Source organism: Schistocerca piceifrons, chromosome 3, assembly GCF_021461385.2.
Source record: "Schistocerca piceifrons isolate TAMUIC-IGC-003096 chromosome 3, iqSchPice1.1, whole genome shotgun sequence".
In the NCBI taxonomy this organism is placed as follows: Eukaryota; Metazoa; Arthropoda; class Insecta; order Orthoptera; family Acrididae; genus Schistocerca; species Schistocerca piceifrons.
Window position 1 is genome coordinate 381993513 of NC_060140.1, and position 26052 is coordinate 382019564.

The 26052-nt window shown below is 43.3% G+C and overlaps 1 protein-coding gene across 1 annotated transcript in view; it reads right to left on the minus strand.

The window, feature by feature from the left end:
- Positions 1-24344, minus strand: part of LOC124788675 (UPF0489 protein C5orf22 homolog) — a 610116-nt gene extending 585772 nt beyond the window's left edge. Inside the window, exons 1-2 of the mRNA XM_047255957.1 lie at positions 24260-24344; positions 24098-24170 (exon numbers count right to left, since the gene is read on the minus strand). Coding sequence (XP_047111913.1) covers positions 24098-24170; positions 24260-24344 — 158 coding nt within the window. The remainder of the gene's footprint in view (positions 1-24097; positions 24171-24259) is intronic.
- Between the last annotated feature and the right edge of the window lie 1708 nt (positions 24345-26052).

A 26052-nucleotide genomic window follows, 5' to 3' on the forward strand; every position in this document is an offset into this window, starting at 1 on the left:
ACCTTGAGACGTAATCCTGCCGCTGGGGGAGGCCGTCTGGAGCACCACTCGTGGCCTACATTTCCGGCCGGATCAGGCCTCCACTTGGGCGCAGCCTTCCCTTTTGTGGCGCCCTCGATGACAGGACGGACCGCACCACGTAGGCATTAGCGAGACTTGCGTGTCCCAGCACAGCACGCAGGAAGCGAAAGCTACGATTATAATCACGAAATGGCACGAAGCTCTTATTTGCCTCAATCTTCGGAGGTAATGCGTGGAAAAGACAGTACCCATAGATTCTGTTGAAAGATGGGTAAAGGCTCATGAAAATTAGCTACATCACTCAATAGAGCATTCTCCATAAGCGTCCTTCCCAAAAGCTGGCAAGCTCAGAAAATCTTGCAACGTAGTTGTGGTCTTCTACAAGTCTATAATGTGGTACTTTTACTCCCAGGATGTTCGACAGATATTTCGGGCAGTGAGGTTCTAGGCGCTGCAGTCCGGAGCCGAGCGACCGCTACGGTTGCAGGTTCGAATCCTGCCTCGGGCATGGATGTGTGTGATGTCCTTAGGTCAGTTAGGTTTAATTATTTCTAAGTTCTAGGCGACAGATGACCTCAGAAGTTAAGTCGCATAGTGATCAGAGACATTTGAACCATTTTGAACCAAGATATTTCGGAGGCCTCATGGCAACATAAATACAGCAATGTGGAAAAAAAAATCATCCAAAATTTTCTCACCTTTCTGCTGATTTCATCTACAGTTACACTTGTATATCTATTGTTGCTTGAAGTCATATTACAGGGTAATTCTAAAGTCACTATACATTTCAGTGATATAGTAACGGAATATTTGTTTCTTGCAGGTACTACGACAGAATGCTAAACAAAGAAGAACGAATCGCTGTTGTTTCTGCTCGTCTTCGTGGAATGACGTATGAACAGATGCGGACAGACTTTGCCCGTCGATTCCGGAAAACAGGCCCCACCAGGCCTGCTATCAAGACCCTAGTCAATAAATTCCAGCAGATGAATAACATCCAGGAAGGCAGGCCATAACGCCAGACACCGTTTAAAGTGTGCAGAATGCGATCACACGTTGCCCTTCTGCATCTACCAGGATACTTAGTAAGGAGCTTGGTATTTCTCAAACCACTGTATGGAGAGTTCTTCGTTACAAGCTGTACAAACGTGCGTACTACCATATCCAGGTCGTAGATAAGCTTGAAGCGGAGGACTACGCATCCAGATAAGCTGTGTGTCATGACCTTCTACAAGCTGTGGAAACTGATAATTTGATGCAAAATGTCTTGTTCAGTGATTAAGCTACATTTCATACCAGTGGACATGTGAACACACACAACTGCAGGATCTGGGCAAAGAACAACCAAGTGTGCTGCACGAGTGGCAACGGGACACAGCAAAAGTGAATGTGTGGTAGGGATAACGAGGTCAACAGTGTACGGGCCCTTCTTCTTCCCAGAACAATCCGTTACTGGAACCACACACGTAGATATGTTGGAACAGTTTTTGGAGCCTCAGTTGATATCTGATGGGATTATGGATACTGTTGTTTTTCAACAGGATGGTGTACCACCCCATTTTAGCCTCGTTGTTCGGGATTATCTGAATCAAGGATTTCCCGGCTGATTGATTGGTCGTGCCTCTCCACGGACTTTTTTGCATGGGAATTTATCAAGTCTAAGGTATACCAGGTGAAGATCCGCAGCACTGAACAGTTAACCCAGTGGATTCGAGCCGCAGCTGCTGAGATTACACAGATATGCTTGGACAGGTTTATCGGTCTACAGTGGAGCGCTGGGGGGTGTGCCTAGACATGCAAGGTGGTCACATTGTAATCTACTGAAATTATGTCCTATTGCAACATACGTTGCAGTGCCATGACATATTGGTTAATAAAATTTGTTTAAGTACAAAATGTACGCCGGCCGGAGTGGCCCTGCGGTTCTAGGCGCTACAGTCTGGAACCGATAGACCGCTACGGTCGCAGATTCGAATCCTGCCTCGGGCATGGATGTGTGTGATGTCCTTAGGTTAGTTAGGTTTAATTATTTCTAAGTTCTAGGCGACAGATGACCTCAGAAGTTAAGTCGCATAGTCCTCAGAGCCATTTGAACCACAAAATGTACAGTGACTTTAGAATCACTCTGCATTTCTGAGACCACGAATAATATAGCATTCTAAAGAGACCTGCAAACACTTGCCCCATGCCTCAAAAGAAACCAGAAGCGGATGGCTTGTCACAAAAAGTGACCGCCAAAGGGACCATCCCAATAATATTAACGGGCTCAGTTTTGGTCAGTTCTTAAGAACAGTACAGATGGTCATAGCGTCGCTTCTGTCACCCGCCTGTGTATTTTATTTGATTGTCAGTTGAAAATACTACTCACATTCCATTTAATGCGAGAGCAGTACTTTGTAGTGCAGCGGTCGATATTAACAGTGTTCTAAGCTGTCTTTAAACTATGTAAGTTCTCGCTCCTTCGCAGCTATAGACACTTATTGAACGCATGGCAGTTATTTTTATTTGATGCTAGTAATGGCTTGAACAGGGTGTAAGATGTAAGAGCAGATATTTTTATTAGCGACATTCAAATGAAACCCGGTCACTAGTGTAAAGTAACGGTAACGATTTTATTAACTCAAAAACGTAATTATACACAGTACACATACTCAAAAATAGTCGTCAAGTTGGCACATTTATCCCATTGCGAAATTAGCCGGTCGATTCCATCCTTTAAGAAGCTAGTAGGATACTGTTGGATCCAGCCCTGCTGGACCCAATCACACACTTCGTCGGCCGTTGCGAATCGATGTCCGCGAATAGCTTGTTTTAGAGATCTAAACACATGAAAGTGACACGGTGAAAGGTCGGGACTGTACGGTGGATGTTCCAGCGTTTCCCACCGAAATTCAAAAATGGTTCAAATGGCTCTGAGCACTATGCGACTTAACTTCTGAGGTCATCAATCGCCTAGAACTTAGAACTAATTAAACGTAACTAACCTAAGGACATCATACACATCCATTAGAACCTGCGACCGTAGCGGTCGCTCGGCTCCAGACTGTAGCGCCTAGAACCCCACCGAAATTGCTGCAATACTGTGACGCTTGCTTTCCGGTTCAAAATGGTGACACCATGTTTCGTCACCTGTGACAATACGCGACAGAAAGCCGTATTCCTCCTCATGATAACGTTGCAGATGACCCAAAGACAGCGCCATTCGAGTACTGCGCTGTTCGGCGATCAGTTGGTGGGGAGTCCACTGCGCACAGATTTTTCGTAAGTTCAAGTGTTGATGCATTGTGGTGTGGGCAGTGCCCACGCTAATACCCAGTTACCGATGGATCTTATCCACGGTGTTTCTGCAGCTGTCCAAGACTAAAGCATTCACTTCCGCTACCATTTCCGGTGTGATGAGACGATGAGCCTGTCCAGGACGAGCATCGTCTTCCTGAGACTCGGGCCCCTCAAGGAATCGTTTGCGTCATTCCACACTCAGACTGTACTCACCGTACACAGCCTTCATCCGTCGATACACTTCACGGCCTCCAACTCCCTCCGCCGCCAAAAATCGAATCACTCCTCGTTGTTCCTGCTTACTAGCCTGCATGTTCGGTAGTGGACGATGACTTTGTGTGACCACCTTCTCTTCGGCGTGAAACCACACTGGCGCTATACAACATCAAACGGTGCGTACGCGTCAATCTACCAATAGATTGTGCCACCATACCTGCAGTTACGTGGTGCCACCTTACGCGTAAGGCAAAGGTAGACGCACTGACCAGGTTTCATTAGAATGAACCTCACGTATGTCGTACGTTAATAGTGTGTTAGTTGTTTTTTCTCTGCGTCGAAAAGTCTACCCACAAACGTGTCACAAACTTTACGACCTGATGTTTTCTACGCGGCCATAACTGCACCACTAAGGGGACTACACCTGTCAGCATAGACTACCCCGTTTTGTGTCCGTATGTCCACAATTCAACACCTGACCTGCTGCCCAAGGGAGAACAAACATTAATGTCTTGCTCTTACCACATGTACTTCGAGGTACTAACCAACCTAAAAACATACTACTCCTGATAGCTAAATTATTAGTCTGCAAATCAGGTAAACACTGATGTAACCTTGTTTAATACACTGTCCACAGTCACCAGTAGAAACATATGCACTTATACCCATTACACTGCGTATGTGAGATTAAGGGAAGACATTCCGGAATGACTGACTGAGTGCAAGGACAGACAGTGGCTGCATCGTGAGGATATCGAGAGCTTTTCTCGGTTTACTACCTGCGTCGTTTGGAACAGACTACAAAACGACCCTATCTATGAAACTTGGGAATTAATAAGTTGAATTAATTCACTTTACATTAACTATATGATTTAGACCTTAAAAAAGCAACTTATTCTGGAAGAATTAATTATAGGCAACGCTTATGTGAAAAGACAAGGAGGAATCTGTGTATAAGGGAGTGTGTCGGCGACAAAAATGAACACAGGACGAGTTAAGCAACGCTAACGTTTGCCAGCAGATTTAATTTCCACATTCTGTAGCCTTATATTCAGTTACAGTTCCCAGGGCAGAACAGGTGAAGTACATGTACATGATGTACGCATATATGATGTATACATACAGAAAAAGAAGGCGGGTGGATGACAAGCGTTATGGCTCAGAGCACTATGGGACTTAACATCTGAGGTCATCAGTCCCCTATCTATTGTAAAGAAATCGTGGATACGTTAAATGCGAATCGAGATTTTACCCTTCCTTCAGGTAAAGCTACGAGCCATACGTCAGACAGGAAAACTCCAGGTCACAAGTGGTGACGAACACGCTTACTTTCTTCGAATAACGATGGATACACTTGCCTTACACGCGTCCATCAAACACTTGCTGCTGGGCAACATGTCCGTAAAGTCTTCCAACAACCACTGTTGACGCTCTGTTACAGGTACTGATTCCGGAGGGACATGTCCAGGTCTTCTTAGATTCCATCTCCACTACGGTCAACGGCTCTGCACGACATCGAAGTGTCACATCGAAATGTATTCTCGAACGTAAGTACGTTCGTACCAGGTAGTAAAGCAGTTTGAGCAAGCAAAATATTATTTTGGATTAAGAGTCATTAATAAATATAGATCTAGTTTCAGGCGTGCTCCATGGAAGTGTGTTGAAACCTTGCTATTCATGGTGTATATTATTGACATGTAAGACAATATTAATAGTAACCTCAGACTTCTTAAATATGAAGCAGGTGTACTGTCTGAAAAACGCGTCACAAATGTTCAGTCAGATTTTCATAACGTTTAAAAGTTCTGCAAAACGTGGCAACTTGTTTTAATTTTCAGAAACATAAAATTGTGCAATTTACAAAACGAAAAAAAAACGATGTATCCTATGACTACAACATCAGTGAGTCACAGTTGGAAGTAGTCGATTCATACAACATCCTGATCGTGGAATTTATGGGGATATGAAATGGATTGATCACATACGCTCAGTAATAGGTAAAGTAGGGCATACTTTGGTTCACTGGTAGGATACGGAGAAAATGTAATCAGTCTATGAAGGCGGTTGTCTACAAAATACTCTGTGGTCCATCCTAAAATATTGCTCAAGTGCGCTGGACCCATACTAAATAACATATTGAAAGTATACAAGTAAGGAAAGCACGAAAGGTCACACATTTGGTGAAGCAATGTGTAGAGCGTCAGCGAGATGATAAAACACTCGAAACGGCATACGTTTGAAAGCCTACTTCCAAAGCTTCCAGAACAATTATTAAATGAAGAATCTAAGAATATACTGCAAACCTCTACCTCTCGCTCCCGCATTGAGCGTGAAGACAAAATTAGACGAACTAACAGTGCGCACAGATTATTATAAGCAATACTTTTTCCTCACTCCATATATGAACGTGAGGAGTGGTTTGCAGAATATGGATGTACATGTAGATCATGTGAAGCTGTGTAATGCCATTTATTTAATCTGTGGTGTAAAGTTCACTCATATGTTTTCAGAAATGAAACTTTTACAAGCGTTAGTCTATAACATGGCTTCCCAAAATTTCTTTGACGTAGCACTCTGAGAATCCTGGTACTTTGACGGAACACCATTTTTTTAAGGTTACTAAATCAATAATTGATTTAAAAAATAAGAAAAACTTGTTTAATTCAGAGGTTACTTCAATTTTAACCCATAACTAACTACATAGAACTCATAACATAATCTTTAAAAGAAAAATGTCGAAAACAACGGCAGGTTATTAATAGTTTTGGGCGAAGCACTTATTCACTGCCCACAGAACATCAGTGTTGAGAAACCTCGGTCTAGGATACTGTACGTCGAAGCATCACAAGTATACACAGGTAAGTTTCCTTTTGAGGTCGTCTTATGTTTCTACTAGTGAACCTCTTGGCCCAGTAGCAAAAGATGAAAATTGTAAGAAACAGCTTGCATATCAGCGGAATAGGACAGAAAAGCTGTGTGCCCCTAAATGCTATCTCGCGCTGATTAGAGATGTTTGATATATATAATCTGACCGCACGTTGTTAGATAACTTCTTTAAAACAACATCCACCCGTGTCTGGGCGAAACGAACTCTGTTTGATAAAAAAACTTTCTAAAGCCAAGGCCGCATAAATATTTCTTTATTCAGCACAACCGCTTACGACAGACTTTGTTGGCATTTTGAGTCTTAAAAATTCTTTTTATTATGAAAAGTGTTTATTTTAAGTTGGACTTCACGCCAAGTTGTCATGTCGCGTCAGATCCAACTTTAAATGAAAAAGTTTGATAAAAAGATTTTTAAGGCCTCAAAATGACAGCAAAGTCTGTCGAAACCGGTCGTTTTAAATAAAGAAATATTTACGCGATCATGGCTTTCGGCCGGCCGGTGTGGCCGAGCGGTTCTAGACGCTGCAGTCTGGAACCGTGCGACCGCTACGGTAGCAGGTTCGAATCCTGCCTCGGGCATGGATGTGTGTGATGTCCTTCGGTTAGTTATGTTTAAGTAGTTCTAAACTTTATGGGACTGATGACCTCAGATGTTAAGTCCCATAGTGCTCAGAGCCATTTTAAATTTAAAAAAAGCCACGGCTTGAGAATATTGTTTTATCAAATGAAACACATCGCTCCTTCTGTCTTCTGAAAATGAGAAAATTTAATCAAGTCTGTTTGAACTTAATTCTTGTTGGTAGAAAGTGGAGAAATGGCACTGTCGATTCGTCTGAAATTCTTATGTGGAAGATACATTGTGTAAAGAATGTCTGCCTGCGGAAGATATATAAAGCGATCTTTCTTAGTGCTAGATCCCGGAGATTCTCAAGATCGATTTAATCTTGTAGTATCTTTTTACGGGCCTGAGCAATAAAAAACATCACAAACTACTTATCACAGAAGAGTGTCCATGACTTGCGATGGCTTTGGAAATTCAGTGCAGCAGTGAATATGAGTGCCATGGATTTGAAAAATTCTTGGTGGTTTCCGGAGGTTTTTCAAGCCCGATGTGAATGCACATGTCTCTCAATTCCCTTAAATTTCGTACCACAGGATTGCGGGCGCGGAGCTGGCTTTAGACCAGACGAAACTGGTGGCCAAGACATGAGTTCACTATCATGCCCCTCAAACCACTACAGCACGTTTCTGCGCTTTTAGTACTTACCAGACGAACACCACTGCGAAATTAATGCGAAAAGTTGACGAATAAATCGTGGTACAAGTGCAGATTTTTCCACGCACATCAGAATATTTGCTGAATATCTGCTAGTCGTTGGAATAGCATATACCGTAGCAAATTACTGTCCTATCTGAGTTAACAGTGAAAATCGACAGATCATAGTGAAGATGCCATCCCTGATGGGAAAGACATCAAGCTTGAAGAGATGCAGGAGATCCTCAATAATGCAATAATGATGACGTAGTCTACGAGTGCCACGCTGCCTTTGATTACTAATACATGTCTCATAGGAAGCCGATCTCCATATCCCTCGTAGCACAATGGTACACCTAACGCCGTGCGACTGTGGCGCACTGCATGATTGGAGCAGTCGTTCGCCTGGTGACAGGTCTCCAGACAGACCCCCTTCAGTGGTAACACGACCCGTGATTTATCCTATCAGGCGGGAGATCGCCATCGAGTCCCGTCTGAACGATTTCGTGCCACCGTAATCATAGCTGACGATGTCGTTAGTTCAACATGGGAACACGTAGGAGTCATATGCCCCTTAACCCCAAGCCCAACAATGCGCACTAAACAGAGGGCTTCAAAACACTTCTTCCTGCCCGAGCTTTGTACTCTGTTCTCAGACGTGCCACACGTCGCCGCCTTTTGCGCTTTACAACAGCGGGTTAGCCTCCGACCTCCACGTTCTGTGATAAAGAGTGGACGCCCAACACTCCGTGCACCAATGTACAGGTAGATCAGTCAGCAAAACAACCAGCACGAATCGGCGAGCCAGAAGCGCTCAGAATCCTCTGTATTTCGGCAAGAAAATTCGCAGTCGTGAAATTCATCAGTGGCATCTTCTGAAGCGTCGAACAGTATACAAATCATTAGGCGACGTTTCCCACAGATGCATACAACTCGTTTCACGAACAGTTGGTACAACACTAGAACGAAGTACAGAAATATAACGTCCGTTATCCACAAACAGTGCAGTCGTGGTTGCGTCGCGAACTATTCTACAAAACTGGAAAGTCAGAGACCTCGATAAATCAATTACCCCAGTAGGAGCGAGCTAAATATGCATCTGAGGAACTTGGATCACGATCTAATGCTCCGAACTTTTTCAGAGTTCTTGAACCGAACAATTAACTGTAGTAGTTTTAATCAACAGAGAAAGCCATATGCGATGCAAAGTTAAAGTATTATATACTAGAGGAAATTGTAATGGTCTGCTTACTCCAAATTTTATATTAGCTTTGAATACTGTTACGTTTTACTTCATGACGCGATTGTTGCACTCAGAATCATACTTTTCATTTTATCAGCTAGTATTTTTGTATCACCAGTGTGACGGCGGAGATCAGAATCTTTCTGCTGCGTTGTGCAATGAAAACTTCTGTATCAATACTGTGAACGTTGTCATTTAACTGACGGATAGACAAAGGGATTTTACGCAAAATCTTCTTGCTTTGTCACAAACATTTGTTGTACAAACTTTCTGTATACTTCTGTAACGCCAAGCGTGTAAAAAAATGGATCTTAAGCCAAATTAAAAGCATCATGGTAAATTTTTGCTTATTTATAAGATTTATAACTAACCAGCAACCAGCTGTAAGTATAATTTAAAAAAATATTTAAACTGAGTGATTAAGGGTTTCGGATTTATTACGAATCCATTTCCAAATGACACTTACATATTTCCTTGTTTTCCTGCTGGAGTTTCGTTTTGCAATAAATCCGAAACAGAAAATGGTTCAGTGAAAATACACACGATATTTGGGGCCGATCAACGTTTTATCACAAACCTTATAATTGTACTACACCAACGGCTCTCAAAATAACTTTCGACAAGATTGAATTTTTGCACTAACTGCCAAACCAATTCAGATCTTCCCGCATTTCACAATTACGAGGGACGTTCAATAATTGAGGCAGTTCTTTTTTTCTGAAAAACGGTAGGTTTCATACAGGATCAACTACACGATATTATTCTCCGCTCTTTTGGCTCCAAAATCCTGTCTTCCAATACAACCTCCTTCCAATGCGACGGCATTACGCAGCCTTGCGGGGAGGGACTTTATGCCCGCATGCTACCACTCTACTGGTCGGCTTCGCAGCCAGTGTCTTGCTACATTAATAACCTCCCCACTACCACAGATAGTGCTTCCCGCAGAAGGCATCCTTCATTGGGTCAAGGCCGGCCGCGGTGGTCTAGCGGTTCTAGGCGCTCAGTCCGGAACCGCGCGACTGCTACGGTCGCAGGTTCGAATCCTGCCTCGGGCATGGATGTGTCTGATGTCCTTAGGTTAGTTAGGTTTAAGTAGTTCTAAGTTCTAGGCGACTGATGACCTCAGAAGTTAAGTCGCATAGCGCTCAGAGCCATTGGGTCAAACAGATGGAAGCCGGAAGATACGAGATCCGGGTTGTAGGGTGAATGAGGACGAACAGTGCAATGAAGTTTTCTGAGTTACGGTCGGGTGCGCAGATTTGCTTAAGGCCTTGCGTTACCGTGGAGAAGGAGAAGTTCGTTTGCATTTTTGTGGAGACAAACACGCTGAAGTTGTTTCTTCAGTTTCCTGAGGGTGGCACAATACACTTTGGAACTGATCGTTGCACCATGAGGGAGGACATCAAACAGAATAACCCCTTCGGAGTTCCAGAAGACTGAGGGTGCGGTTTGAACTTTTTCTTCGGAGGAAAGATGGTGTGTCGTCACCCCATGGATTGCCATTTTGTGATGAATCCATGTTTCATCACCTGTGATGATGTTCAACGAAAAATAGGCACGATCGGTCTCGTAATGCGCAGGCGATTCCGCACACATGGTCTCTCGTTGCACTTTATGGTCAGGTTAGCAGGCGATTAAGCCCTGGTATCTCACGTTTGAGTACCCTAACTGGTGGACGAGTGTGTCAGCACTACTAACAAAGACGTTGCAGTTGAGCAGCAACATCAATGATGGTGGTCCGTCGATAATATCTAATGAGAGTGTCCGCACGTCCCGACATTGCAACAGTCACAGCAGTGTGCGTCCGCCGGCACGCGGGAAATCGGACAGCTTTGCGCGATGCTGCGATGGTAACAGACGCCTCGCCGAACTACTCAAGATTCTTTTCTTCACTTATAGGTCTCCGCAGACGTTCTGCTGGCGCCTATGAATATCTGCAATGCGCTGATTTTCCGCCAAAAGAAACGCAATGACAGCTCTCTGCATGGAATGCACCTCCTTACGGAAGTCATTTTGAGGGCCGCCACTTGTCGGAACCCCATGGAACTATAGGTGCTGAAGTGGGAATATTCCACAATGTCCGACAACAAATTCCTCATTTTTTTCAACAGCACTATGCCGAGAAAATGTCCCTCGTAATTTCTAATGTCGCAATTTCTCTGCACACAACAACATCGTTCACAGGATCTGTGATTTCAACAGTAACTGACCTATATCACTCCCTTGGAGTACCCTACATGCTACTTTTGCGCCTGAAGAGTTATCTCCATTACGAACCGCGGCCAGTCCTATGATTTTGTGTCTCCTTCATCATTTCTTTCACCACATTCCTTTCGCTAATGTGAAAAATGTCGTGTAGCACCTTGGTTCTGAGTCCACTTGAAATTGTTAAGTCAGTTCAAAGGTAGGGGAAAGACAGAAAAAGGATGCTATCTTCTTTGGAAATTTATGGTAAGGTCTTATGGGACCAAACTGCAGAGGTCACCGATCCCTAAGCTTACGGACTACTTAATCCAACTTAAACTAACTTACGGTAAGGACAACATACACACACACACACACACACACACACACACACACACACACACACACACGCCCGAGGGAGGCCTCGAACCTCCGGCGGGGGGCAACCGCACGGACCGTGACAAGACGGCTAAGACCGTGCGGCAACCCCGCGCGGCTATCTCCCGTAAAACCACGATTCCTAGCAAATTACTCTAGTGTTAGATCCAATCGGGTTCAGAGTCCACTTTAAATTGTAGTTAGCCTTGTGACTGGCTAGTTAACTCAGTTCACAGGTAGGAGGAAGACGCAAAAAACATACCACCTCCAGTAAGACCACGATGCCTAGTAAAGCACTGTAGTGTTAGATTAAACCCTTTTATACTTTAAGAACTGCATCTGTGAACAGTTACGAGCTCTTTAATCCAGTCACAAAGCTGGACTGATTATTCTGTACTCTACTGTCTTGTTCATTAGTCGAATGGAGGGGACATGGTGTCAACTTTGGCACTGGAATCTAATGCGTTCCTATGTAAGTCAGATATTCCTTTAAAAAAAAAAAAGACATATTTGTGAAAAACATATTTGTGCCAACGGGTGCATTATGGTAGAGGAGAAAAGGATTTTAAAGAATGCTTGTGGTGCACGCAAGTGGCTCATTTAATGGAATCCCTTCTTTCTTGAATAAAAACTGACGATGCACATAAGAGGTTTATTATACTCGTATTACGTCTACTGTGCCTGTCTTCAAAGCTAGTGTTTTACTTATGTTTCCAGGACTTTCACTGGTGTCGTGCGGTGGGATTGTCATCACAAGTGGACAAAAAAGTATCGGTCACTCGCTGCAGCCGCCGACCTTTAGGCGGTGGGGGTCTGGGGCGGGCCAGGTGACTCCAGCGTACACAGGTGTTGGAGGAGCGGGGAGAAAGTGATGGGGGTGAGCGGGAGGGCAGAATAGAGAGTGAAACAGCCGGGCAGGTGAGGACAGCCAATAACAGCTGCCTGCACCTAATACCGGCGGTGAACCGTAATTTGTGTAACCGGAGAAGGGGCACACAAACGTTGATCGCAGGTTGTAGGCCCAAGTATTCCAGATCAGTATCGGCGCAAACGCGCACTGTTCACCTAATGAACACCTCAGTACGGCGTGATGTCGAGCGGACAATCGTAACGATCAGGAAGTGGACGTAATAAACGGAGACTGTCGATACTGATAATGCTGGAAAAGCGGAAGGCTGGCGGTCAGCAGACGAAGCAATGTGGGAGCCAGACAGGAAGGCGCCGGTCTCGGTTCAGACAGGGTGGTAAACAAGACGCATTGGCGGTTGACTGGCGAATACTTGCAGACTCGGTAATTGCCTCAGTGCAGGTGAGTGTCGTACACGTTGTGCAAAAAAGGAAATTATCAAATGTAGCGACAGACATCAAACAAATTACCTGGTACAGTTTTTCCTACTTTACGGTGGTTTGAGGAACTGTGGTTCTGCACGTTTATAATTGTCAACAAAAAATAAAAAGAATAAAAAGTTATTGAATATCATGTCTTCCAACAAACTATCAGATTGAAACCAATGATATAATTTACACAAACAGAATAAAAAAAGTCTGGTTGCTCCTATATATTTCCAGTCAGAGTACTGTAAAGTATCTGAGAGAATTTTCTCTCATCAATATTGGCTGGTTGAAAAGAATTGACTTTTACAAGGAACACAAGTGCTAAAGCACTGATACATCTCTCTATAATCTCTGCACATGAAGGTACCAAATCGTCGAACATGCTTTCAACGTAAACAAATATTAAAAATCTCTTTCAGCCAACATACAGTCTTAGAAATCAATATTTGCGTAACTTCCAACAAATGATATAATGTGAGTAACTGTATGAAGTTCCGTGTTGATTACCGTGTCCCTAGGTAAAATCAAACTGCTGGTTTCTGCAAATCACAGTAGTACTCAATAGTCTAGGGCACTGTGACAAAATTCATGGGACAGCGATATGCACATATACAAACGGCGGTAGTACCGTGTACAAAAGCTATAAAAGAGCAATGTATCGGCGGAGCTATCATTTTTACTCAGGTGATTCTTGTGAAAAGGTTTCCCGTGTGATTATGGCCGGACGAATTAAGTCAACAAACTTTGAACGCGCAATGGTAGTTGGAGCTAGACGCATGGGACATTCCATTTCGGAAACCGTTAGGGAATTCAATACTCGTCCGATAATATCAGATTTCGGCCATTACCTCTCACCAACGACAACGCACCTGCCGATTGCCTTCACTTACCGATAGACAGCAGTGGTGTTTACGTAGAGTTGTCAGTGCTAACAGACAAACAGCATTGAGTGAAATAACCGCAGAAATCAATGTGAGACGCACGATAAACATATCCGTTAGAACAGTGCGGCGGAACGTGACGTTAATGAGCTATGTCAGCAGACGACCGACGCGAGTGCCTTTGTTAACAGCACGACACGACCTGCAGCACCTCTCCTCGGATCGTGACCGTATCGGTTGAACCTTAAACGCCTGGAAATCCTTGGCCTTTGTCGAATGAGTGCCGATTTCAGTTGGTAAGAGGTGATGGTAGGGTTCGAGTATGGCGTAGATCCCGTGAAACCGTAGACCTGTGTTGTCCATTGGGCACTGTGATAACTGTTGGTAGGTCCATCCTGGCAGTGGTCTCCATACACACATGGAATGGACTGGATTCTCTGGTCCAGCTGAACAGATCGTTGACTGGAAATGGTTATGTTCGGCGTCTTCGAGACCATTTGCAGTCAGTCATGGACTTCATGTTCCCAAACAATGATGGAATTTTTATAGATGACAATGCGCCACGCCAGCGGGTCTATAATTGTTCGCGATCGTTTTGAAGAACATTCTGGGCTATTCGAGCGAATTATATCGCCATCAATATTGCCCAACATGAATTCCGTCGAACATTTATGACATAATCTATAGGTCAGTTCGTGCACAAAATCCTGAACCAACAACACTTACTAGTAACTTACGGACTCTAATAGAGTTTACGTATGTTTTGTAGGACATGTTAAGCGATGAGGATTTCATTCAGCTTACTTGTAGATCTCTGTGATAATCGTAATGGTATAGAGTGGCAGGTGGATAATGCAGAAAATCACCTATTTCTTCTCTCAGATAGGTAAAACAGATGAAATGTTACCTCGCTGACTTTTCAGAAAGATATCGATGTTCGTATGTAACATCGGCAAGAATATAGTCTGGAAATTTTGTTGAAACCGCTGTTCACTGAAGGACTGACACCACACTGTAATGTGTTCACAGAGAGCAGTTTTACAGCACGTTTACAAAAACGTTGACAGTCTCTGGGCATGTAGGCGTTTCGCGTGTATTCCACTACTGGCCACTAAAATTGCTACACGAAGAAGAAATGCAGATGATAAACGGGTATTCATTGGACAAATATATTATACTAGAACTGGCATGTGATTACATTATCACGCAGTTTGGGTGCATAGATCCTGAGAAATCAGTACCCAGAACCACCACCTCTGGCCGTAATAACGGCCTTAATACGCCTGAGCATCGAGTCAAACAGAGCTTGGATGGCGTGTACAGGAACAACTGCCCATGCAGCTTCAACACGATACCACAGTTCATCAAGAGTAGTGACTGGCGTATTGTGACGAGCCAGTTGTCCGGCCACCATTGACCAGACGTTTTCAGTTGGTGAGAGATCTGGAAAATGTGCTGGCCAGGGCAGCAGTCGAACATTTTCTTTATTCAGAAAGGCCCGTACAGGGCCTGCAACATGCGGTCGTGCATTATCCTGCTGAAACGTAGGGTTTCGAAGAGATCGAATGAAGAGTAGAGCCACAGGTGGTAACAAACTGAAATGTAACGTCCACTGTTCAAAGTGCCGTCAATGCGAAATAGAGGTGACCGAGTCGTGTAACCAATGGCACCCCATACCATCACGCCCGGTGATAAGCCATTATTGTGATGACGAATACACGCTTCCAATGGCCGGCCGCGGTGGTCTAGCGATTCTAGGCGCGCAGTCCGGAACCGCGCGACTGCTACGGTCGCAGGTTCCATTCCTGCCTCGGGCATGGATGTTTGTGATGTCCTTAGGTTAGTTAGGTTTAAGTAGTTCTAAGTTCTAGGGGACTGATGATCACAGATATTAAGTCCCATTGTGCTCAGAGCCATTTGAACCATTTGAACGCTTCCAATGTGCTTTCACCGCGAAGTCGCCAAACACAGATGCGACCATCATAACGCTGTAAACAGAAACTGGATTCATCCGAAAAAAAAATGACATTTTGTCATTCGCGCGCCCAGGTTCGTCGTTGAGTACACCATCGCAAGCGCTCCTGTCTGTGATGCAGCGTCAAGGGTAACCGCAGCCATGGTCTCCGAGCTGATAGTCCATTCTGCTGCAAACGTTGTCGAACTGTTCGTGCAGATGGTTGTTGTCTTGCAAACGTCTCCATCTGTTGACTTAGGGATCGAGACGTGGCTGCACGATCCGTTACAGCCATGCGGATAAGATGCCTGTCATCTCGACTGGTAGTGATACGAGGCCATTGGGATCCAGCACGGCGTTCCGTATTACCCTCCTGAACCCACCGATTCCGTATTCTGCTAGCAGTCATTGGATCTCGACCAATGCGAGCAGCAATGTCACGATACGGTAAACGGCAATCGCGATAGGCTACAATCCGATATTTATCAAAGTAGGAAACGTGATGGCACGCATTACTCCTCCTTACACGATGTTCAAAAATGGCTCTGAGCACTATGGGACTCAACATCTGAGGTCATCAGTCCCCTAGAACTTAGAACTACTTAAACCTAACTAACCTAAGGACATCACACACATCCATGCCCGAGGCATGATTCGAACCTGTGACCGTAGCGGTCGCGCGGTTCCAGATTGCAGCGCCTAGAACCGCTCGGCCACCCCGGCCGGTCTCCTTACACGAGGCATCACAACAACGTTTCACCAAGCAACGCCGGTCATCTGCTGTTTGTGTATGAGAAATTGGTTGGAAACTTTCCTCATGTCAGCACGTTGTAGGTGTCGCCACCGGCGCCAACCTTGTGTGAATGCACTGTAAAGCTAATCATTTGCATATCACAGCACCTTCTTCCTGTCGGTTAAATTTCGCCTTTGTAGCACGTCATCTTCATGGTGTAGCAATTTTAATGGCCAGTAGTGTAGTTCATATTGAAATATTCCGAAGTAATACATTCTGAAAGGGACGCTAGAAGATGGAGGCGTCCTGAAACGGTGGAATATTAAAAGAACTAATCTCAGTCCCAACTTTGAGGAATCTTTACAAGTGGTAAGTGCAACTATCACTTATGGACTAATGCATAGTTTAATGTGATATTATCTGTTCTGCAAATTGAGTTACGTATGGTTTCTTTGTTGTGACACAGTTTCTACGTTTTGAAGTTGACTGTCTTCCAAACCTATGTCATATCTGTCATATACCGGTACATCTATTTGAATTACACCAATCATAAAATCATTACAAGACAAAATTAAGAAAATAACACTAAACATTTTATTCATCGCCAGCCAATGTTGTTTTTACTACAGTGGTTCCTCTCCTCCTCTCTTCATGAAGTGCTCAGCAGTAGAGAAAAATTAAAACAATGTTAAACCTTGCGAAAGAAGTCATATACGTCAAAGTTATGCACACTCGGCTGCTACTTGGCATAAGTGCTAGTAAATACCAGTCTGCTGCCTAACAACAGCACTGTTAAGCCGGTTATGGCTGCAAATTACACGCCGCGCGCGTTTCGTCTCTCGGCCTTGAACCGCGCTTCTCCAAGGAAGTTAACTCCGTCGTCGCTACGAGCGTTTCTCCGAGGAGGCACTCGTGTACTGCACGTGAGTGCGCGCTGGTCGTTACTCCTCCGTCAATACTTGAGATGTAACAATGAAAAAGTCCTATTCCTACCTGAAGTTGTGTCTTCATGCCGAAATCGACAGAGCCTGTCAGTTCGTCAGAATCGTTTCGACCCAACAGAGCAGCGAGTCTTGAATGAGGTACAATGTTTTTTTCTGCAATTCACGCAAGCAGGTGGTATTATAATCGAAAAATCGATACTGTGAAGACAGCTGTGGAGAGTGGTACGTAATGACCTCTGGTACTAAAACTTTGGAAAGAGTGGTCCACAGGACTATAGTAAACAGGTGCAAACACAGATAATTGTCGTAAGTCAGATTATTTCCCAGTTTCTAGGAAATCTGACATTATTGTGCGATGGCTGCGATGGAATGTGTCGTAGGACTATTCACACAACCTTATCACAGTCATGGCATTTAGGTCCACAAAAAACCTTTCACTGCATCGTCAGTTCCATGAGAACATTACAGTGGTTTCAACGTTTTTCAAAATATGATTTACATGAATGGCTAAAGGCAACATGGGTAGTATCAATACTGCATCATTGCATAACATTTCATCATTGCATTAAAGATAATATGAATCGACATCATATTATCGAAAATTGGTTAGTTTGTTTGTTGCATTTCCTATACATCAGTTGAACGATTCTTGTATCGAAATGATGTGGAACGAATCACTTTACGGGATATGTATACATTACTAGTGTTAACATTAATGAACACATTATTTCTTAGTCCTACTCACGCAATTACAATTAAAAAGAAATTTTTTCCCAGGATACCAGCCTTGAAATAGAAATTATTCCATTGAACAGAAGGAGTTAATTGCAGAAATGATTTTAAAATTTTGCAATGTCAAGCGTTTCACATTATTGGGTGAGTGAATAAAAATTTGTCTTGCTGCAAACTGAATTCCTTTTGGAGCCACTGACAGCTTTAATAATGGGTAATAAGAGGCATTTTTTCGTCGTTTTGTAGTATGGACAACATTGTTTTCCTCAAATTGTGACGGATTATATATGATGAATTTCATTAGCGAATGTACTGTGACGGTACAGCAAAATTGCCTAACTCTTTGACTACACGACGACTGCGGGTGAACACCACAAGTTATTCTTGATGCTTGCTTCACTTCACCACCAGGCTGCATCTCTACCAAACTACTTTGCCGAAATATAAACTGATCTAGCAGACAATGAGAATTTTTGGAGGCTCGAATTATATTGCATTGCTTATTAGAAACAATGAAAGGTTAGACATTACGCAATCTCGGACTGGTGAACGAAGGGGAAGGAAACCGGCTGGTTCTTCACCGCCACCTCAATCAGAAGAACGGAAGATATTCGTATGATGTGCCTAGACTCTCTCTGCAGAAGACCAGTGCATTTAGATGTGCACATCAGATAGTACGTATTTTTCAAGCATTGTATGACACGTCGTATCTCGTATTTGCACATAAATAAATTCTTCTGTGCCGCTATCAACATGTATGCAACGAAGAAGTTCTTTATATGCACAAGTTTTTAAAATCAGTAAACAAATAACTGCAACGTCTCACGAATATATTGGACAAACTAGTAGTTTACAATGTAGTCTTTGTTACTGAGAATTCAGCCGGCCGCGGTGGTCTCGCGGTTCTAGGCGCGCAGTCCGGAACCGCGCGACTGCTACGGTCGCAGGTTCGAATCCTTCCTCGGGCATGGATGTGTGTGATGTCCTTAGGTTAGTTAGGTTTAAGTAGTTCTAAGTTCTAGGGGACTGATGACCACAGCTGTTAAGTCCCATAGTGCTCAGAGCCATTTTTGAATTCAAGAATCTCCTACTGTTGTTCTGAGCATCTGCTAACCTCTTTGCGTAGCACTGTCACGGTATTTTCATAACGCAGAAGTGTTACGTCCGTATAAGCCGGAGCCTGTAACGGAAAAACAGTGACAATCAAAAACTTCCTCAGCTTTGCCTTCCTAGACGGGGATTTTTCTCTGCTAGAGAGGAATGCGAACGTTTCTCATTCTTGGCTTCTTTTTTTCGTTTTGAACCGTAAAGATGAATCTATTTGCTAGTAAAACGATACCACTTTTCTTAGAAAATTTGGGGACTGCTTCTGTGTATCTTATCTACTGCTTCTTTTGAATAGAAGGGTACATATCTACATCTACATATCTACCTCTACACTTCACAAAGCACCTTACATAATGGACGGAGGATACGTATGATACTACTATCAGTTCTTCCCGCAGCCCCTACCTCACCCTTTTTTTGTTTCGTTCGCGAATAAAGCGGAATTTTCATAGTAAACATCTCTCTGACCCAGAATGCCTCCTTGTAGCTTCTGTCAGTGGAAGGAAGGAAGATTAGCGTTTTTCCAACGATGAAGACGTCATTACAGAAAGAGCACATGTTAAAATTGAGGAGGGACGGGGAAAGAACCAGTTCGAAGCAATCATGCCTGTCTTTGCCTTGAGTGATTTCGGGGACTCACAGAACATTCAAATCTGCTCGCTGGGCACATTGAGCAGCCGTCCTCCATGGTGTAACTGCAGTGTCTGCCAATCGAGGTTGTTGAACATCTTCCTAACGCTCTCGCAGTTACCGAACGAATCCGTAATGATACGCGTCATATCTCCTTGTTTATTCTACCTGTTAAGGTTTCAGACTGGCAACCAGTTCTCAGAAATCGGCCGGAAAACTATCTTTCGTGGATGAACTAACCCCAGTGAGTCTCAACCTGCATTTGATTTTCTTACAACTAGTTCCAAGTGATCGTTCCACTTAATCTCGCTCAGAATGGATTCTCTTACTATTTTACAATTACTATTATAAGCGATTTATCTGATTTATCGTCATCAATTGTATCGAACAATAACAGCTCTTGCCTCACATTCATGCACAACACTTTGCATTTATTTGCGTTGGGAGTTAACAGCCAATCCCTGCACCAAGCGATGATTCTTTGCAAGACTGCTACAATTTCGCTACGGTTTTTTGGCCAGTCAGTTTTCCTATATACATCAGTATCATACGCGAGCGGCCTTACGGAGAATCTGAAATTATCACGAATCCATTTCTATATTCAAAGAATAGCAATGACTTCAGCATACTCATGAATTTATGTTTATATCCCATAACCTTGATTGGTTAAGAATGACCTGTCTAGTTATATCTGATGGAAGTCCAGCGAACAAAGCTGGTGCGATAATCGGTAACATGTATCCTGTTTCCACAACGAATGTTCTCTTCTGCAGCAGAGAGGGCTGATATGAAATTTTCAAGCAGATTAAAACAGTGTGGCGGACCGGAACTCTAACTCGAACTTTGCCTTTCGCGGGCATGTGCTCTATTGCCCGCGGAAGGCAAAGGTCCTCGGTTCAGTTCCGGATGCAGCACACAGTTTCAACCTGTCAGGAAATTTCACTTATTATGTTCACTACGCGACGGCAGTTCCTGTAGCGAAAGCCTTACGGAAGTCACAGAGCACTGCATCAGGTTGGGCGTCGTTATTTATGACTCTCTGGGTATCAGTAACGAGCAGAGCAAACCGACTGTCAGAAATAACATGCAATGGGTTTAATGGGGGAGCTGGACACAAAAACTAAGGACACAAAATTCTCAGTCACAACCTAGTTAGTGAATCGATTAATTTTTCGTATGTTTCTCCTGTATGGTGATTCTGAATTCCTGTTACACAGTTGTAGGTGCTGTAGAGAGCACTCAGTACAGCAATAATTGGTAGGAAATCCATGACCGTAAATACGGCGTTTGGAAGATAACGACGCAGAAAAAACGTCAAAAGATACGAAGCACATAGTTCAACGAAGACTTACTAGCGTGAACTACAACATATGTTCGAAGCAGCAACCTGCTAATAGTGCTCTAAAACACACCGCCGAAAAGTCCTGGAGTGTCCTGAATGACCTCCGCTGCAGCCATGACACGGGCAAGGAGATCGTCCTATGACTTCACAGGACGCTCGTAAATAATGCTCTTCATGTAGCCCCACAGGAAAAAGTCCAAGGGTGTTTGATCGGGCGATCCTGGTGGCCAACGAATCGGTTCATCATGACCTACCCGCCCGTCGCCGAATGTTCCGTAATGGTGGGCGGACGCCGCGAGAAAAGTGGGCTCGCGTGTCATCATGTTGGAACTAAATTAGAGAGATTCGAGCGCGCACGGAGGCTTTCCGGCAGTCGTTCTTCCCGCGAAACATACGCGACTGGAACAGGAAAGGGAGGTAATGACAGTGGCACGTAAAGTGCCCTCCGCCACACACCGTTGGGTGGCTTGAGGAGTGTAAATGTAGATGTAGAAATGTACAGGCAATAGCAAATCCTCCAAATGCTGCACCAATAAGTCTTGCAGTAAGGCCAAACTGTGACCCGCTAGGCGGTTTGGTAGAATATACAGGCCAACCAGACCACTATGGATAATATCATCGTCCTTATTGATACCGAAACGATGTTGAAATACTTGAAGCAATGTGGTGTGAGGGTTTTCCCGTCTGTGAAAAGAATGATCCGAGGAAGATATGGAACGTCGTCACAGCGATGTAGGAACCATGCGCTGCAATCGGCACTTGGAGCAATTTCAGCTGGACGCATTGCCTGCGCCCTCTGGAGCTGGTACGGGTGAAGTTGCTGTTAGTGGAGAACTCGCTAGACGCTGCCCTGGGATACATCAACGGAACCTGCGATGTTGTGGGTACCTGTCGATGAGTTCTGTTCATACAGTTGGAGGACTTCACCCTCCACATCAGCAGTGCGGCCCGTCCGGCCAGGATTGCAATCGGCGCTATTAGCATTGCAGGTGCCGGTTTCCCGAAGTCATTGTTGCAGTCTTGCGAAAATGACATGAAATGGACGGGCACGACCCGGAAATCGTTCGTGATACAGGCCTCGTGCCAATCGACCATTTTGTCCACTTTCACGACACATGAGCACCAAGTCGATGTATTCGGAAAACGTGTACTCTGCCATTCAGTAATGCACAGTCTTTCTCGTTCACTCAGTGCCAACTGACGTACATGCATTACAATTCATTGGTTTGTTCTCTAATGACACGTTACGTAACATCACCCAAGAGTCATCTGACACGAAGCACTCATCTTCGTCAACGTGTATTGCTTTCCATCACTCAAGATGGTTTATCTTCCAACGGCGCATTTCCGGACGTGGGTTTACTACAAAATGCTACTGTCCTGAGTCCCCTTTACAACACCTGTAACTGTGTAACAGAAATTCTGAAGCACACTGCATAATAACAGTAGCAATTGCACAAATGTGTTGATTCTTCATAATTCTACGCAATAGTTGCAAAAAAATAATATAAAACAGAATATAAAGCATAATAGATAATTTAAATATTCAGTAGTGTTGCGATAGACGTTATAAGAGACAACTTGATACATACTAACGTAATATCTTTGCACCATATTTTGATTTCACATAAACAAACAACATGTGTAAAGAGTAATGTGGGTGTGGATTTCTGCACAGAACTTGTCAGCGAATAGATCAAAGAATTCTATTTCATAACATTAGCACATGAAAACCATTATATTTTGCTATCTTCTTACTGCAGTAAAACCAAAAATAGACGACTGCAATGCAAGATGGGCACAACAAAACACATTCAAACATCACATGAAACAAACCTGTCAATGTAATAGTGGCACTTAATAACAGAATAAAGTCTCGAAACGAATCGTCTAAGCACAAAAAAAAAAAAAAAACGTAACTGATGTGGTGTTTTGCTATTTAAATCGTGAATGACACAGTTGCAGGCATATCTCAGCAAATTAGACCTACGGTTATATTACAGGGTGTGATGGGTGTAAGTGCATGTATTTTTTTATTGGTGACAGAACAGTGTATTGAACAATATTACACCAGTTTTTATTTCATTTGCAGACTCATAATCATAGCTATTAAGAGTAGTAGGTTCTTAGGTTGATTAGTACCTCCAACTACATATGACAAGAGCAAGCCATGAATGCTTACTTTCCTCTGGGGGGGGGGGGGGGGGGCAGCAGGTCATGTGCTGGAGTGTGGATGCAAAACCGTTAATCTATACTGACAGGCGTAGTTCACTTAGTGGTGAAGTTACGACCATACAGAAAACATGAGGTAGTAAATTATGTAACAGGTTTGTGGGAAGGCTGTTTGATGCAGAGAAAAAACAACTAACATACTGAAGTTAGTGTATGTTAAGATACTAGTGATCAGAACATCTGCATTTGCATGAATAACACACCTTATACTATGGATCAATTGAGTTGAAACTCCTGGCATGTGAATGCTGCCATACAGACTTGGTTACTGCTCTTACAGGACTAATGCCAGCTTCACATAGGCAGTCCTGACGTACAACACTAATGAAGGCCGCCGATTCCTAGATCAGAAGTAGCCTGACACTTCCTGACACACCATTTATCTACACTCCGACACAATTAAAATCCTTTATTTTAATCTCCTGTGCCTCATCACTGGTAAATTATTTCTATGCAAACACAGTTTTAACTTATTTAATTATGCTATTTTAGTCTCCATGAGCGAACGTTACAACGTTTTTCTGCATTATTCTGGAAGGTACTCAAGCTCCCTTTCTTTGCGCTACAATAATGCCGTCACGGGTCTGAAGTGGGAACCATGTCTGTGAATAATGGGGAATTTCCCTATTCAGGAGTGGATAAGGATTGAGTATCCCTCCAACGCAGTTAGAAGCAATACTTTGGAAACTTAATTACTCTCCTGACATCTGTATATTCAGTCAAACGTGCAATAGATACAGTTTACCTGCTGCTTCCTTGCTCACTATTCGATCCAGGTGAGCTTGCCTGCAGTCCTTTGCTGTACACCACCTCTTGGTCTTACCTGCAAGAAAACAAAATTAATCTAATTACATCTACTCCCATGCTCTGTTCCAGTAAAAAGTCCTTCAACCACATATTTAAATACTGTGTACGCAAGAATTATTTATTTTCTGTAAATTGACAATGTATGCCACGAGTTTCTCAAAATTTATTTGCCAGGACTGTTTCATCGTTGCACATTCATCTGTGATATCAGTATGGCAAACATTTTTAACAGACTGTATATGAATCTCAATTTAAAGTAAAAGATTACGAGAATGCATTTACATAAATATGTTTTTGTTATAAAATTATGTATTATAATTTCAAGGGAGCGGCTAAAGTAACAACAATTAGTAGCTCATTATATAACCGTGAAGTGTTAACGTGGGCAAGAATGGGGTGAAGAATCTGATTTGTTCATATTATATTACGATTGTTGTTCTGCGATATGTAGTTATTTCTGCAGTTCGTGCATAGTTAATTAATTGCATAACTTCTGGTTTCTGCTCAGTAGTTTAGGAGCTGTCTATTAATGATGCGCCCTGCGAAAGACAATGTTAGTGACAGGATCTGCGACGTGCAGTATTTATTCTTGAGCAGTGAGCCCTATAGTCTTTGTGTTAAAAAGTGTCTCGTGATCCGTAGTCTACGCTAGAAGATGTGGTTTCCAGAGCACAGCGATAACGTGGTCTAAACTGCAACATGGCGGCGAGTCCTGTTTGCTTGCGTCGCTACTTTCACAGTGACATTTTGAGGGAAAATGGTTAAAATAAACAGGCACGCACAACCAGCCATTTTGCGGTATAAATTTTTACTGTTCACTTTGCTTTTCGGCACCAACGGTTAATATACAAAACTAGGATCGATCACACAACAATGATTAAATAAATTAGTGATTTTCGTCGCACTTTGACTTCCCTTCTGTACCTGTTTCATTACTTTACTTGTAATACTCGCGTCTTTCGTGCATTCCCGACACTCTGTCCCAAATCTTAGTTTTATCAATAGTGTGCTCGCACTCTCACGTCGTTACTGGTACCGCCAGACTCACAATTAGCGTCCCTTCCACCAGGTATGTCTACTTGTCTTTCACGCTGTGATCACGTAACAGTACGCAGGGGTTGAAAGAAACAAAAAATGCACGTTGCAAGTGAGCGTCAAAGAAGTGAAATACTTTCTAAGGTACTTTTATAATCAAACAGCTACAGCAAAGAGACACTAAGTTCAGTGGAGAATTTAGACATTCATTTACGTATAAAGGAATTTAATCACCTGTACATTAATAAAAACGTGAGGTGACATCTGAGGTCTCCGTGAATATGGTCACCTTATAACTAATACGATTTGCAACCCGTAACGACCAATCATTTATCGAAAGCCGAGCAGTTCTTTTCATTTCATATTATATTCTAACGTTAATGTGTTCACTACCTTTTAGTAATCTCATCCTTCACTCGAGAAGGAAAGAAGGATGGATGGAAGGAAGGAAGCTTACGTTTAACGTTCGTCTGCAACGAGAACAAGCTTGGACAGGATAGCGGTAGGTGGTGGAAATTTGCAGTCTGGCTTTCGAAACAACAATGTCGGCATTTGCCATAAGCGATTCAACGAAAATGCTGTAAATTTATGTCTAGGTATCAAGGCTGCTCCTCCTGAAGACAATACATCATATTAACAACGGTACTCTCTGGCTTCGTGTATGCCCTTCGCTATCCGCAACGAACTGTACCGAACATCATGTAATCATATAGTGGAGTTCACGCTCTCACGGGGTGATAAAAATTTAGTCTGTAAACCTGTACGAGATTTCCTGCGATGCCCAAACGTAGCCTCTCACAATTTGCATTAGTCAGTTACAACTGTTGCAGCAAAACTGGAGCAGTTGATGCTAATCAG